This window comes from Oncorhynchus kisutch, linkage group LG20, assembly GCF_002021735.2.
Source record: "Oncorhynchus kisutch isolate 150728-3 linkage group LG20, Okis_V2, whole genome shotgun sequence".
In the NCBI taxonomy this organism is placed as follows: Eukaryota; Metazoa; Chordata; class Actinopteri; order Salmoniformes; family Salmonidae; genus Oncorhynchus; species Oncorhynchus kisutch.
Genome location: NC_034193.2, coordinates 21,779,345 through 21,793,251, shown reverse-complemented (window position 1 = coordinate 21,793,251; position 13,907 = coordinate 21,779,345). Strand labels below are relative to the sequence as shown.

The window sequence follows — 13,907 nt, the reverse complement described above, 5'->3', positions numbered from 1 at the left end:
TTCCTAGCTCCAACAGTGCAGTAATATCTAAAAAAAAATACACAAATCTAAAAGTAAATCATGGAATTAATTAATACAGAAATATTAGGATGCGCAATGTCGGAGTCCAGAGTGTGTATATAGATGGTACCAGTCAAAAGTTGGCACACCAACTCATTAAAGAGTTTCTTTATTTTGACTATTTTCTACAATGTAGAATAATAGTGAAACAACGGGCAGCGCACAATTGGCCCAGCTTCATCCAGTTTAGGGGAGGGTTTGGTTGGGGAAGGCAGTCATTGTAAATAACACATGGAATCATGTAGTAACCAACATTTTTAAACAAATCAAAATATATTTCTTATTTTAGATTCTTCAAAGTAGCCACCCTTTGCCTTGTTGACAGCTTTGGACATTCTTGGCATTCTAGCAACCAGCTTCACCTGGAATGCTTTTCCAACAGTTCCCACATATGCGGAGCACTTGTTGGCTGCTTTTCCTTCACTCTGCGGTCCAACTCATCCCAAACCATCTAAATTGGGTTGAGGTCAGGGGATTGTGGAGGCCAGGTCATCTGATGCAGCACTCCATCACGGTCCTTCTTGGTCAAATAGCCCTTACACAGCCTGGAGGTGTGTTGGGTCATTGTCCTGTTGAAAAACAAATTATTGTCCCACTAAGCGCAAACCAGATGGGATGGTGTATCGCCAGTTAAACAATAATAAAATATGTAAACAGCCTACAAGAAGAATTCTGTTTAAGCACCTTTTTAATGTCATATGACAAAATAATTGGCATTTGGGGTCCCGAGTGGCACAGCAGTCTAAGGCACTGCATCTCAGTGCTAGAGGCATCACTACAGACCCTGGTTCGATCCCGGGCTGTATCACAACTGGCTGTGATCAGGAGTCCCATAGGGCTACGCACAATTGGCCCAGCGTCATCCGGGTTAGGGGAGAGTTTGTTCTTACCTGACTTGCCTAGTTAAATAAAGGGTAAAGAAATAAAAAAAATTGCTCAAGGCTGCAACTTTTCATTTTCTTAAATGTATTTTCTGGATCAAACAATTTACATCTTCAGTGTACTTCCTTTGATAGCAGAGGTATGATTTCTGTCCAGACAGACAATGGAGTTGAAAAAGAAATATTCTAAGAATGTAGCTATGCCATTGGGGAGTACAGGTACGCCTCACAGTCAAGAAAACATGGTTGTTTATCTAAAATTGTATTTAGAATAAACTTTTTAAGTTTTTTTACTTGAATTCTCTAATGTGGAACTGCCATGTTTATTGTGTGACATCTGCCTTCTCTGCTGTTCAGTTAGTGGTCTGCAATATTTTGTGTAAATGTCTGGAATCCTCAGAGTAGGTCTGCGATGAGGCCGTTGTCCCCTCTCAGGTGCCGATTTTGCACAGTCACACTCACTGGAATCTTCGCCTTAGCTGTCCGTAGAGGGAGGGAAGGGTGCAAACATGTTAACATTATGGACCAATGCAATCATAACATGTTACTTACGAAGGGATTCATTTCCTACATCGGTTCATGGAGAAGTATGGACTTGTACATGAATAATAATGCTCCGACTCACCTGCCTTTGACTCATGGGGAATGTTGTGTTGAGTGAGGAGAGCTTGCAATCTCTCAATCTCTTCCCTCTGTTTACGGACATCCTGTATAAAACAAGCATCCGTAGAAATGTAAACTAATACAACTTCTCAATGACATTTCATGTATATGGATAGCTAAACTAGAGCATTAGCTGAAAGCTCTAAATGGCAGGGCTTCCATTACTACTCATGGTCACGAATGGTTTTGGATTCTCTCCAGTGAACCTACCTCATTGCATTTCTGCAAGGAATCATGTGTCTTTGAGGTAGTTGTGATATCCGGCTTCTCCTTTACCTTTTGGCTCTTTAGGAAACCAGCATCCTCAAAAATATCCCTCAGTAGATTATTGTAGCCCTGTAATATACACATACACGTTAGAGGACTTCTTAAGCACTTTCAAGACAAGAAGTGAAACTCCAGAGTGGATATCGCCCAAATAGACCTGATTCCTATTTTCTCCACTAATTGGCTTTCAAGCACCGCCGACCGCTCCGTCTGGTTGAATTCCGCCTCATTGAAACTGATTAGGCCATCCCGCCTGCCGCTTTGTCTGTGAACATCTTTAAACTCCTGTGTAGTCCTACACTCATATAAGTGCTATGAAAGGGCAAGGTCAATGCCTATGTTAGTAAGTAAAGTCGTACCTGCTCAGTAATGAGGTTCTCATAGCGGGCCTGTTCGATTTCATCCCATTCTATCTGCAGCTTGTCACTCAGAGTTGGGTACACTTGATGAGAGGACACATGTGTGACTTAGAACGTAAACAAGCACCATCTTAAAACGTTAATATTAAAATATATATATATTTTTAAAAATTAAAGAGTCCCTGCTTTTGCTCGTCTTACCTAAGAGAGAATGTGGGTGGCATACAAGTGGGGTCTCAAAGCTTAAAGAATACACACAGGTAGTGGGCTCTGACACTTGCGCCAACTTGCTACTTCCACCGCAGGTCAGAATGACCTAGTGAAACGAGAGAAGAAAAAAATGTTTTCACAAAGAACAATAACCGCAACATTCAACTCTGCAATGTCTTTAAAGGCCTTTCACAACATTCGCTGACCAGGTTTGCACGTTTTACTCACAAATGCTCGCCAATCCTGCTTTGTCAATTGGCCTCTGGGAGGAATGAGCACAAGCAATTTATTACCTTTGTTTGCCTATTTTTATTCCCACAGGCATCTCCCTCTCTCATCCACATGGCCAAAAAGGTGTTGTTCACAATCTCCCACTCCTGCCAGATTCTGTTGGAAAGACAACGGGTGTAAACTGATGAATGGAAATAATGTATTCACAGGATAACATGCTTCAAATGAATCTTATTCACTTGATAGGATGAGTGCAGTTTGAAATTGTGTTGTGGAGGATCCACTCACCCCAGTATGCCACTGTAAGCGTTCCACCTGAATGACTGCTCATGCTGGGTGATGTTGTGGAATGGACAGAATTCATATTTATACCTAAACAAAATAACAACACAATTATTTATCTTAAAATATACATATTTTCTACACATGTCATCTTGCAGCCTTGACTAGCGGTGAATCAAACAATTGGAAAACTGGTACAGAAATCAAAGATGAGTCCTAAACAGTTTGATCGAAACTTTGCCATAATGTTCACTGCAGCAATTAGGTGTTGATTTTGTAGGCACTCAGTTTCCCAGTACTTACGTGGACTCTATGTAACTGAAGCACTTTCCTGCTAGTCGGCGGAGATGTGCTGGTCCTATAAAAAAAGGATTAGAAATGTTATGAAAAGAGCACAAGTAAAAAACAGGGCTGTATGTATACTGTATACCATGCTAGGTATGGTCATACTGAATGCATGCTAGGAATGGTCAGTTTAGACAGACAAGTAACTGCCAAAATAAAAGGAAACACTTGAGTAAATGAGGGATATGAAGTATATTGAAATAAGATGCTTCCACACAGGTGTGGTTCCTGAGTATATTAAGCAATTAACATCCCATCATGCATAGGTATAAAAATCATGTATAAAAATGCACAGTTGCCCATTATTTTGGCTACCATGGCTAGAAGATAAGATATCAGTGACTTTGAAAGAGGGGTCTCAAAGGAGCATAGGGGGTTTAAAGTGTGTGTGTGTGTGTGTGTGTGTCTCAGTCATCAGATCTCAACCCAATTGAACACTTATGGGAGATTCTGGAATGGCGACCGACAGAGTTTTCCACCACCATCTACAAAACACCAAATTATGGAATTTCTTGTAGAGTAATGGTGCGCATCCCCTACAATAGAGTTCCCGACACTTGTAGAATCTATGCCGAGGTGCATTGAAACTGTTTTGGTGGCCCAACGCCCTATTAAGACACTATGTTTGCGGGTCTTTTATTTTGTCAGTTACCTGTATATTCTTGATTAATCACATGATCTGCCAGTGTTGACAGAATTAGATCATTACTTTGCAAGCACCGTCTCCTTTGCTTTCACAAATGTAAACCAGTTGGTGACGTATTGTGATTTAATTTGACCTCTGTATTAGGCGATTCTTTTTCCACTTGTTTCAATCCTTTGATTACTGAGTAACAATGAAAAGGGACCAGACTACTGTGGTACCTTCCCACTGCTGGTGAAAGTATAAATCTGTACTGCAATACCTGTATAATATCTTATTGCAGTCTGCAGACCATAAAGTACTTAACCCAGTAAGTAATACATATTCTTATTACCTGACACTGGGCCTGGAGTGACCTTGGGCTGGAGTCTACTTCCTTGGGCCAAAAAGGGATTGTTGAGCCTAGAGAAATAAGAGAGAACCACATTACACTGACTGAATTTGTAGGTTTTATACCTTCATACATGTAACTTTTGAAACATATCTAAATGCAATTATAGAATAACATATGACTTACCCAAATGTATTTGGTTCCTCAACAATCTTCATTTTACCAGCAAATGAATAGGGGCCTAAAATAGACATTTTAACAAGAATAAACCATCTGCATCCACACTAAAATTAGCAACATTAGAAGAAGACTGAAGAGAATGTAGAAGCTATTGTTCAATCCTTTAAAGCACAATTTTTGGGATGGTCCTCCCTCTAACATTCCGAGCAAGAATTGAAATGATAAAAAATGAGTTGCTCCTACAATCAATTACAAACTGAGCATGTTGCCTCAATCTACCGCAAGGTTTTTTAAAGAAGATCAATGAACTGATCACTAAATGTATATGGAATTCAAAGCAACCTAGCATTGCCCATGAGAAACTAATGATGTCAAAATATAAAGGAGGGATGGCACTTCCAAATATTAAATGTAACAAGATAAACCGTATACTGGCTCTACCCACCAAAATAACCCCCTGTTGGTTAGCAATTGAAGAAATATTCCACCCCATGCCACTTAGATTGATAGATATTTGGGAAGTATTCCCTATGCAAAAAAGGCCATCCAAAAAGATCTGCGTCTTGGAATGTTCTTAAAATTGTTGGAAATAAATACGCAGTTTCCATATGTACTTCTCTCCAAGCAACCATCTGGAGCAATCCACACATATTAATCACAGATCAGTATTGTGGAGAGGTTAGCTACAGATGTGAGTTTGCATAGTGGCGGATTTGTATAAAGATGGTAAAACTATGGATCTGAATGAACGGAAGGAAAAGGCCGGCTCTATCAACCATTTTAGAATCATTCAGATTGTTCAGGAAGTCAAGTCGGAATAAATAACCATTTAAATATAAACATGAGTTTAAAGTATTGGACATTTTCATAAAGGATGTCCATTCCAAAAACCACCTGGCATCAAGTGTATAAATTCTTAAACGAAAAACAAGGGCACTACACACTTCCCTTAAGAGAGAAATGGGGTAAAAATGTGAATATTCATATACAAGTAATTGAATGGGAAAGGGTTTGGAAAAACTGTTTTAAACCGTGCAGAATCTAAAACACAAATGGTTCAGTATAATATAATTAATAGAACCTACTGGACTCAAACATACACATGGCAAAAATGACAACCGACAGCAAATGTCGAAGATGTATATCAGATGATGCTGGGCTTGCGCATATGTTGGTCAAGTGTCCTAAACTGGAAGCATATTGGAAAATAATATTCTCTCTATTTCTAGGGGCAATAAAAAAAAGACTACACACAAATGCAGCCCTTATCTTGCTGGGAAAACACCTCAAATGCTTCCATGCTTAGGACACTAACTCTCATAGTTAAAAGGGTCATTTTAAGGCATTGGAAAAAAGACGAGCCACCCTCATTTGCAGAATGGCTCCAGCTGTCAATGAATAGCCAACTGTAACATTTTTGAAAACTATTGCAAATGGACATGGAAAGTCATATGAATACAAAGAAATATGGGCTAAGTTTGAAGCTACTGTCTTGAAGTGATTGAAAAACAGGGAAATGTATGTAATTTATAATTAATACTAGTGTGTATTGATACCAATTACTAATATGTAATTGGACACAAATCATGCTCATAATGTGAAATTGCTCAAATGCTAATAGTTTGCCTAATTTCAGTTTGTGTACAATTGTATTATCTTAACCGCTGTGAAATATATTTTCAATAATCAAAAATATTGTGTTTTCAGCAGTTTGAAGCTGGTGTACAAAACCAAAAGTAAAAGAAGCAAAAACTAAACTTCAGCACAGGAAGTACAGAAATGGCGCATATAGAACATACCTACCGCTTCATATCTATTCTCAATGAGATTAACAGATCTATAACTCACATTGCTATGTTCATTTTCGTCAGGTCACCCAAAAAGTAGACATATTGCAGCTTTAATTAAAAAAGTTTAACATTTGAGCGACAATTTGTCAGCAGGGTTAATCATGAATACAGAAGCATATACATGTACAATAAAATCTAGAGCCACATAATGTGAAAATATATACAGTACCAGTCAAAAGTTGGGACACACCTATTCATTCCTGGGTTTTTCTTTATTTGTACTATTTTCTACATTGTAGAATAATAGTGAAGACATCAAAACTATCAAATAACACATATGGAACCATGTAGTAAACCAAAAAAGTGTTAAACAAAAATCTATTGGAGATTCTTCAAAGTAGGCACCCTTTGCCTTGACAGCTTTGCAGTCTTGGCATTTTCTCAACCAGTTTCATGAGGAATGTTTTTCCCCAACAGTCTTGAAGGAGTTCCCACATATGCTGAGAACTTGTTGGCTTCTTTTCCTTCACTCTGCGGTCCAAATCATTCATCCCAAACCATCTCAATTGGGTTGAGGTCTGGTGATTGTGGAGGCCAGGTCATCAGATGCAACACTTCATCACTCATGATTACATGTGTTATTTCATAGTTGTAGAATGTAGAAAATAGTACAAATAAAGAAAAACCCTTGAATGAGTAGGTGTGTGCAAACTTTTGACTGGTACTGTATATATTTAACTGCTCTATATTTTGGTTACAATGTTTGATTTCGCAATACGCTCCTCTAAAACCTAACCCGGAATAAACGTTGAAACGACAGATGCTGTTTTGTTTGAGTACATGAATGAAGTGAAAAATACTTACTCAGCAGGGTAAGACAGAGCAGATATATCCATAGTAAATGTAGTATTCTAGTCGATGTATAATACATTATTAATGGACTTTCATTTACTTCTTTACTAGCTATATAATCCGTGGCTATTTTTTGTTTGTTTTACAAGTAGTGGCCACGTGACCATTAGGGAAACATGGGAAGAAGTCAGCTGACCATAATACACGGTCTGCGCGTGCGTGTTAGTGCTTCCTCGGTACAGCGTGAGCACATGAGAAGTGAACGAAGTTGTTGTTTATACTTTTATTTAATTCAACTAAAGCGATACAATTTAATCTCAAAACAAGAGGAGCGGAGTACACATGTTTTCTATGTAATCTTGGTAGCTTGCTTGGATGTTTACTTCTGTAGGACCAGTTGATTCAAGTGCTACAAAGTCAGGTTAACGTTACATTTTTTTCTCAGTCAATAAACAGTAGGTAGAGAGAGTCTGACAGTTCTGACATGGGGCGAAAGAAGCAGGGTAAATTTGAGCGCCCAGTGAACAAGGGGAAAGATAAACGACACAAGATGAAGGGGAAATCTCTTGAGTGTTTCACAGAAGAGATGCATGATGCATTGCAAGGTACAGTATGCCTCTTCCCGAAACATTGTGTCACAGCTAACCAGTCATGTTGTGTGTATGTGTGATCATATAACTTCAACCTGGTCTCAGAGCATGTCGTATTATTCTGTATGTAAATCCGAGACTCCATTTAGAATGATATGTAACGTTTAGTATGGTATGTATTCATTTGTATGATCTGTTTTGTATGACATGTTACAAATTACAATTCGTATTATCTGTTACTAGGAGTTAGTGGTTAGGGTTACATTTCGGAGATAGGGGAAGGGTTAGCTAAAAGGGTTAAGGTTAGGGGAAGGATTAGCTAACATGCTAAGTAGATGCAAAATACTTAGTAGTAAGTAGTTGAAAAGAAGATACCATTTTAAAGTTGTCCGTGATAAGATTTGTTATATGTGTAGCCATCCACCGTGAGCAACCACCCTCCTTTCGTTTGTTGCTTTAAGTAACCATCTGTCTTATGTAACCACACCAAACGTTACGTATCATACTAAATGAAGTCTCTCAGATTTACGTATAGAATAATATGAAATGCTCTGAGACCAGGTTGGTAACTTGGTTGGTTTTTCTCGGTTTCAGCCAGCCTGCATCGTGATGATGCAGGGGAGGCTGCCCAGGTGAAGTTGCCCTGCCCCCTGGCCATGTGGGAGCTGGGCCACTGCGACCCAAAGCGCTGCACAGGAAGAAAGCTGGTCCGCAAAGGCTTTGTTCACAACCTACGCCTCAACCAGAGGTTCCATGGACTCATTCTGAGCCCCATGGGCACCAAATACGTCTCACCAGCAGACAGGTGAGTGATGCTTTTGACATGGCCAAAACCCTAAGCACATCATTACCACTGATAGATCAAAGGGCTGGATATAATTTGACCATACCTTTACCCTTTCACTGTCTGTGAGATCAGGACATGTTTAACCGACCACAACCATCAATTTCTTATCAAGATTATTGGGGCACATCGCAATAGTATATGCAAGTATTTGTGCTGTTGAAGTCAGAGTCCTGTGTTTTCCTTTATTTTTTAGGGACATTGTGGCTCAGAATGGACTTGCTGTCATTGACTGCTCTTGGGCTAAACTTGAGGAGACGCCCTTCAATAAGATGATAGGTAGTCATCCTCGGTTGCTACCATACTTGGTTGCTGCCAACCCAGTGAACTATGGGAAGCCCTGCAAGCTGTCTTGTGTGGAGGCTTTTGCTGCCACCTTCTGCATTGTGGGTAAGACATGAGCTATTCAGCAGTTGATTCATAACCTGTGGTGTCGTATCGCATTTACCTGAATAGAAGATTTAACACAAATTCCCAGTGGTCAGATGACGCAGATGCTAAGCTACAGGACTGTTTTGCACAGACTGGAATATGTTCCGGGATTCTTCCAATGGCATTGAGGAGTACACCACATCAGTCACTGGCTTCATCATTAAGTGCATTGGTGACGTTGTCCCCACAGTGACCATACGTACATACCCCAACCAGGAGCTATGAAAAGACAGGCAACATCCGCACTGAGCTAAAGGGTAGAGCTGACGCTTTCAAGGAGCGGGACTCTAACCCGGACACGTATAAGATATCCCGCTATGCCCTCAGACGAACCATCAAACAGGCAAAGCGTCAATACAGTACTAAGACTGAATCGTACTACACCGGCTCCGACACTCGTCGGATGTTGCAGGGCTTACAAACTATTACAGACTACAAAGTGGGGCACAGCCGCGAGCTGCCCAATGACACGAGCCTACCAGACAAGCTAAATTACTTCTATGCTCGCTTCGAGGCAAGCAACACTGAAGCATGCATGCTAGCTGTGCCACTAGAGATTCTGGGGTCGAGTCCAGGCTATGTCGCAGCCGGCCGCAACCGGGAGACCCATGTGACGGCACACAATTGGCCCAGCGTCATCTAGAGGAAGATTTGGCTGGCAGGGATGTCCTTGTTCCATCGCGCACTAGCGAGTCCTGTGGCAGGTCAGGCACAGTGCACACTGACACGGCCGCCAGGTGTACGGTGTTTCCTCCGACATATTGGTGTGGCTGGGTTCAGTGGGCATGGTGTCAAGAAGCAGTGCGATTGTGTTTCGGAGGATGCATGGCTCTCGAACTTCATCTCTCCCGAGTCCGTACGGGAGTTGCAGCGATGGGACAAGACTGTAACTACCAATTGGGGAGATAAAAGGGTAAAAAAATAATAATAAACAATGTTTTTGGGGAAAAAATTAAATGCATGAGAGCATCAGCTGTTCCGGATGACTGTGTGATCATGCTCTCCACAGCCGCTGTGAGTAAGACCTTTAAAACAGGTCAACATTCACAAGTCCGCAGAGACAGACGGATTACCAGGATGTGTACTCCGAGCATGCGCTGACCAACTGGCAAGTGTCTTCACTGACATTTTCAAACTGTCGCTGACCGAGTCTGTAATACCAAAATGTTTCAAGCAGACCACCATAGTCCCTAAGGTAACCTGCATAAATGACTACCGACCTGTAGCACTCACGTCTGTAGCCATGAAGTGCTTTGAAAGGCTGGTCATGGCTCACATCAACACCATTTTCCCAGAAACCCTAGACCCAATCCAATTTGCATACCGCCTCAACAGATCCACAGATGATGCAAACTCTATTACACTCCACACTGCCCTTTCCCACCTGGACAAAAGGAACACCTACATGAGAATGCTATTCATAGACTACAGCTCAGCGTTCAACACCATAGGGCCCTCAACTCAACACTAATCTAAGGACCCTGGGACTAAACACCTCCCTCTGCAACTGGATCCTGGACTTCCTGACAGCTGCCCCCAGGTGCTAAGGCTAGGTAACAACACATCTGCCACGATGATCCTCAACACAGGGGCCCTCAGGGGAGTGTGCTCAGTCCCCTCCTGTTCATTTTTTTATTTTTTATTTTTATTTAACCAGGTAGACTAGTTGAGAACAAGTTCTCATTTACAACTGTGACCTGGCCAAGGTAAAGCATAGCAGTGTGAACAGACAACAACACAGAGTTACACATGGAGTCAACAATAAACAAGTCAATAACACAGTAGATTTTTTTTTTAAAGAGTCTATATACATTGTGTGCAAAAGGCATGAGGAGGTAGGCGAATAATTACAATTTAGCAGATTAACACTGGAATGATAAATGATCAGATGGTCATGTGCAGGTTGAGATACTGTTGTGCAAAAGAGCAGAGAAGTAAATAAATAAAAACAGTATGGGGATGAGGTAGGTAAATAGGGTGGGCTATTTACCGATGGACTATGTACAGCTGCAGCGATCGGTTAGCTGCTCAGATAGCAGATGTTTAAAGTTGGTGAGGGAGATAAGTCTCCAACTTCAACGATTTTTGCAATTCGTTCCAGTCACAGGCAGCAGAAAACTGGAAGGAAATGGTTTTTGCAAACTATTACTCCCTGTTCCATGACTGCATGCCCAGGCACGACTCCAACACCATCATCAAGTTTGCCGACGACACAACGGTGGTAGACCTGATCACCGACAACGATGAGACAATCTATAGGGAGGAGGTCAGAATCCTGGCCGTGTGGTGCCAGGATAACAACCTCTCCCTCAACGTGATCAAGACAAAAGAGATGATTGTGGGCTACAGGAAAAGGAGGGCCGAGCATGCCCCCATTCTCATCGACGGGGCTGTAGGGGAGCAGGTTGAGAGCTTCAAGTTCCTTGGTGTCCACATCACCAACGAACTGTCATGGTCCAAACACACCAAGACAGTTGTGAAGAGGGCATGACAACACCTATTCCCCCTCAGGAGACTGAAAATATTTGGCATCGGTCCTCAGATCCTCAAAAGGTTCTACAGCTGCACCATTGAGTGTATCCTGACTGATTGCATCACTGTCTAGTATGGCAATTGCTCGGCCTCCGACCGCAAGGCACTACAGAGGGTAGTGTGTACGGTCCAGTACATCACTGTGGCTAAGCTTCCTGCCATCCAGGACCTCTATACCAGGCGGTGTCAGAGGATTGCCCTAAAAATGGTCAAAGACTCCAGCCACCCTAGTCACAGACTGTTTACTCTGCTGCCGCACGACAAGCGGTACAGGGGTGCCAAGTCTAGGTCCAAAAGGCTTTTTAGCTTCTACCCCCCAACAACTAATTAAAATTGCTACCCAGACTATTTGCATTGTCCCCCTCACCCCCTATTTTACGCTGCTGCTACTCTCTGGTTATTATCTATGCATAGTCACTTTAACTCTTACCTACATGTACATATTACCTCAATTACCTCGACTAACCTGTGCCCCTGCACATTGACTCTGTACTGGTACCCCCTGTATATAGCCTTGCTAGTTATTTTTCTGCTGCTTTTTAATTATTTTACATTTTAATTTTTGACTTAACACTTCTTTTTCTTAACTGCATTGTTGGTTAAGGGCTTGTAAGTAAGCATTTCACTGTAAGGTCTACACCTGTTGTATTTTGCGTATGTGACAAATAACATTTGATTTAATCTATACAAATTAATTGGTTTTACCATCAGATTACTTTAGTAGTGTTAAGTGTTGGCAGTGTCATGATCAATCATTAATTAACATGTCTTAAATGCAGGTTTTCAGGACCTGGCTGTGATTCTGCTAAGGAAGTTTAAGTGGGGGACTGTGTTTCTGGATCTGAACAAGACTCTGCTGGATCGCTATGCAGCTTGTCAGTCAGAGGAGGAGCTGCTGGCTGTGGAGAAAGAGTACCTTAACACCCCTCCTGAGAAAGAGGAGTTTGGTAAGTTACTGTTGGAGAAGTTTGGGATCAAATCCCAGGAAATATTTGGAGTTGAGTGAGGGGTGAATGTTTAGCCATACAAGAAGGTGTTAAGACTGGTATGCCTTCGGAGAGAGCACTATTGATGTCATACATCGAAAGCTTAGTCTTTAACATATTTTACTTTGAGTGTTTGTGTATTTCTTCAGAGACTGTCTTGAACCAAAAAAATTCTAATCCATTGTCTTTGCAGATCCATTCGATGTTGACTCAGGGAGAGAATGCATGAATCTCAACAGACCCCCTCAGTAATAAAGACCCATTGCTTTGTATTGAATTGAAAATCATAATATATTTAATTAATTTCAGTTTCACATTTGTTATGCAAACTTTGTTGGTAAATGGTATTGCATTTCATATTTGTTTAGTGTTGCTGAGGAAGAGGATGATACAGAGAGTGATGGTGAGGAAGCTGGAAGTTCTGGAACATCAGAAGATGACAACGGTGATGTCAAAGAGGAAGAGGACGATGGGGGAAAGGATAGAGAAACTGGAGATGAGGAGGAAGAGCCAGGAGAGTCAACAAATGTGCAATGAAAAATGTGGATATACTGGGGACTTTGAGGAGAATGGCAAGACGTATTCACTATGTGAAATTGTGTCCCTTTGTTTACTAAACATTGTGTAGAACAGCAAAATGAAGGGGGGAAAAAAACAATACAAAGAAATGGCATAAGACCCGAGAGACGGATTCTAACATCTGTCATATGTACCACCAAATAAACAAATCCTCCTTCAAATATGGTATTTTATAGTTAATGGACACTAATTCGATATTAAACGGATTATGGCAATTGGCCAAGTATGGCAATAGGCATGTAAACAGTTTACTCTGTTTATCTGAATCGTCATATGGTTACAATAGAAGTAAGCATATGTCGATTAAAACACCTGGTTTTCTGATCAATATTTTGAATTATTAGGACATATAAACTGCGTTATCCTCGTTTTAGTAGTGTATTTGATTTGCCGGCACCAGTAGGTCAAGCCTCCCTCTTGAGGGAGTGAAGTGAGTTTGGAAAAACTGAAAGTAGGCGATACATTTGGAAATACTTTTCAAGTACAAACTATATGTCCGAACTCAGAATCAAGTAGGTTTCGCAAAAATATCATGTTCTATCACAGCGACCGTTTATTTTGATTGGTGATTTTTATGCATTTATTTCTCATCAGGTAGCCTGATTCCAGATGTGTCCATGTAAACAGGATTATTAGGGAAATCGTTCATTTTGCAAAGCATGTTAACGTTTTAAACGAACTATTAAATTAATCTGACTATCAACAATAATAGTATTATTGTGTGCATGTATCCTTAGACAGTGTCTATACATTCTTAATTCAGTCAAATTGAATTGACGAGTATTACATTGAATTGAATGTAACGCAATTACGCCTCTTAATACATGTTTATGTGTCAATTATGTGAGTT

General features: G+C 40.8%; 2 protein-coding genes across 2 annotated transcripts; one reads left to right on the top strand and one right to left on the bottom strand.

The window, feature by feature from the left end:
* Positions 1-730: 730 nt before the first annotated feature.
* On the bottom strand, positions 731-7,277 carry gnptg (N-acetylglucosamine-1-phosphate transferase subunit gamma). Its single transcript, XM_020453844.2, has 11 exons — positions 7,107-7,277; positions 4,459-4,513; positions 4,276-4,343; positions 3,257-3,311; positions 2,960-3,043; positions 2,734-2,827; positions 2,432-2,546; positions 2,231-2,313; positions 1,815-1,940; positions 1,567-1,648; positions 731-1,420 (listed from the first exon to the last, which is right to left on the bottom strand). Exons 1-11 carry the CDS (start codon positions 7,171-7,173, stop codon positions 1,338-1,340), a joined length of 912 nt encoding a protein of 303 aa, XP_020309433.1. The 5' UTR covers positions 7,174-7,277; the 3' UTR covers positions 731-1,337.
* A 15-nt stretch (positions 7,278-7,292) lies between these two features.
* On the top strand, positions 7,293-13,125 carry tsr3 (TSR3 ribosome maturation factor). The gene is made up of 6 exons (XM_020453843.2): positions 7,293-7,699; positions 8,279-8,489; positions 8,725-8,918; positions 12,272-12,439; positions 12,672-12,726; positions 12,847-13,125. The coding sequence occupies exons 1-6, from the start codon at positions 7,579-7,581 to the stop codon at positions 13,013-13,015; spliced, it is 918 nt and encodes a 305-aa protein (XP_020309432.1). The 5' UTR covers positions 7,293-7,578; the 3' UTR covers positions 13,016-13,125.
* The last annotated feature ends 782 nt before the right edge of the window (positions 13,126-13,907 follow it).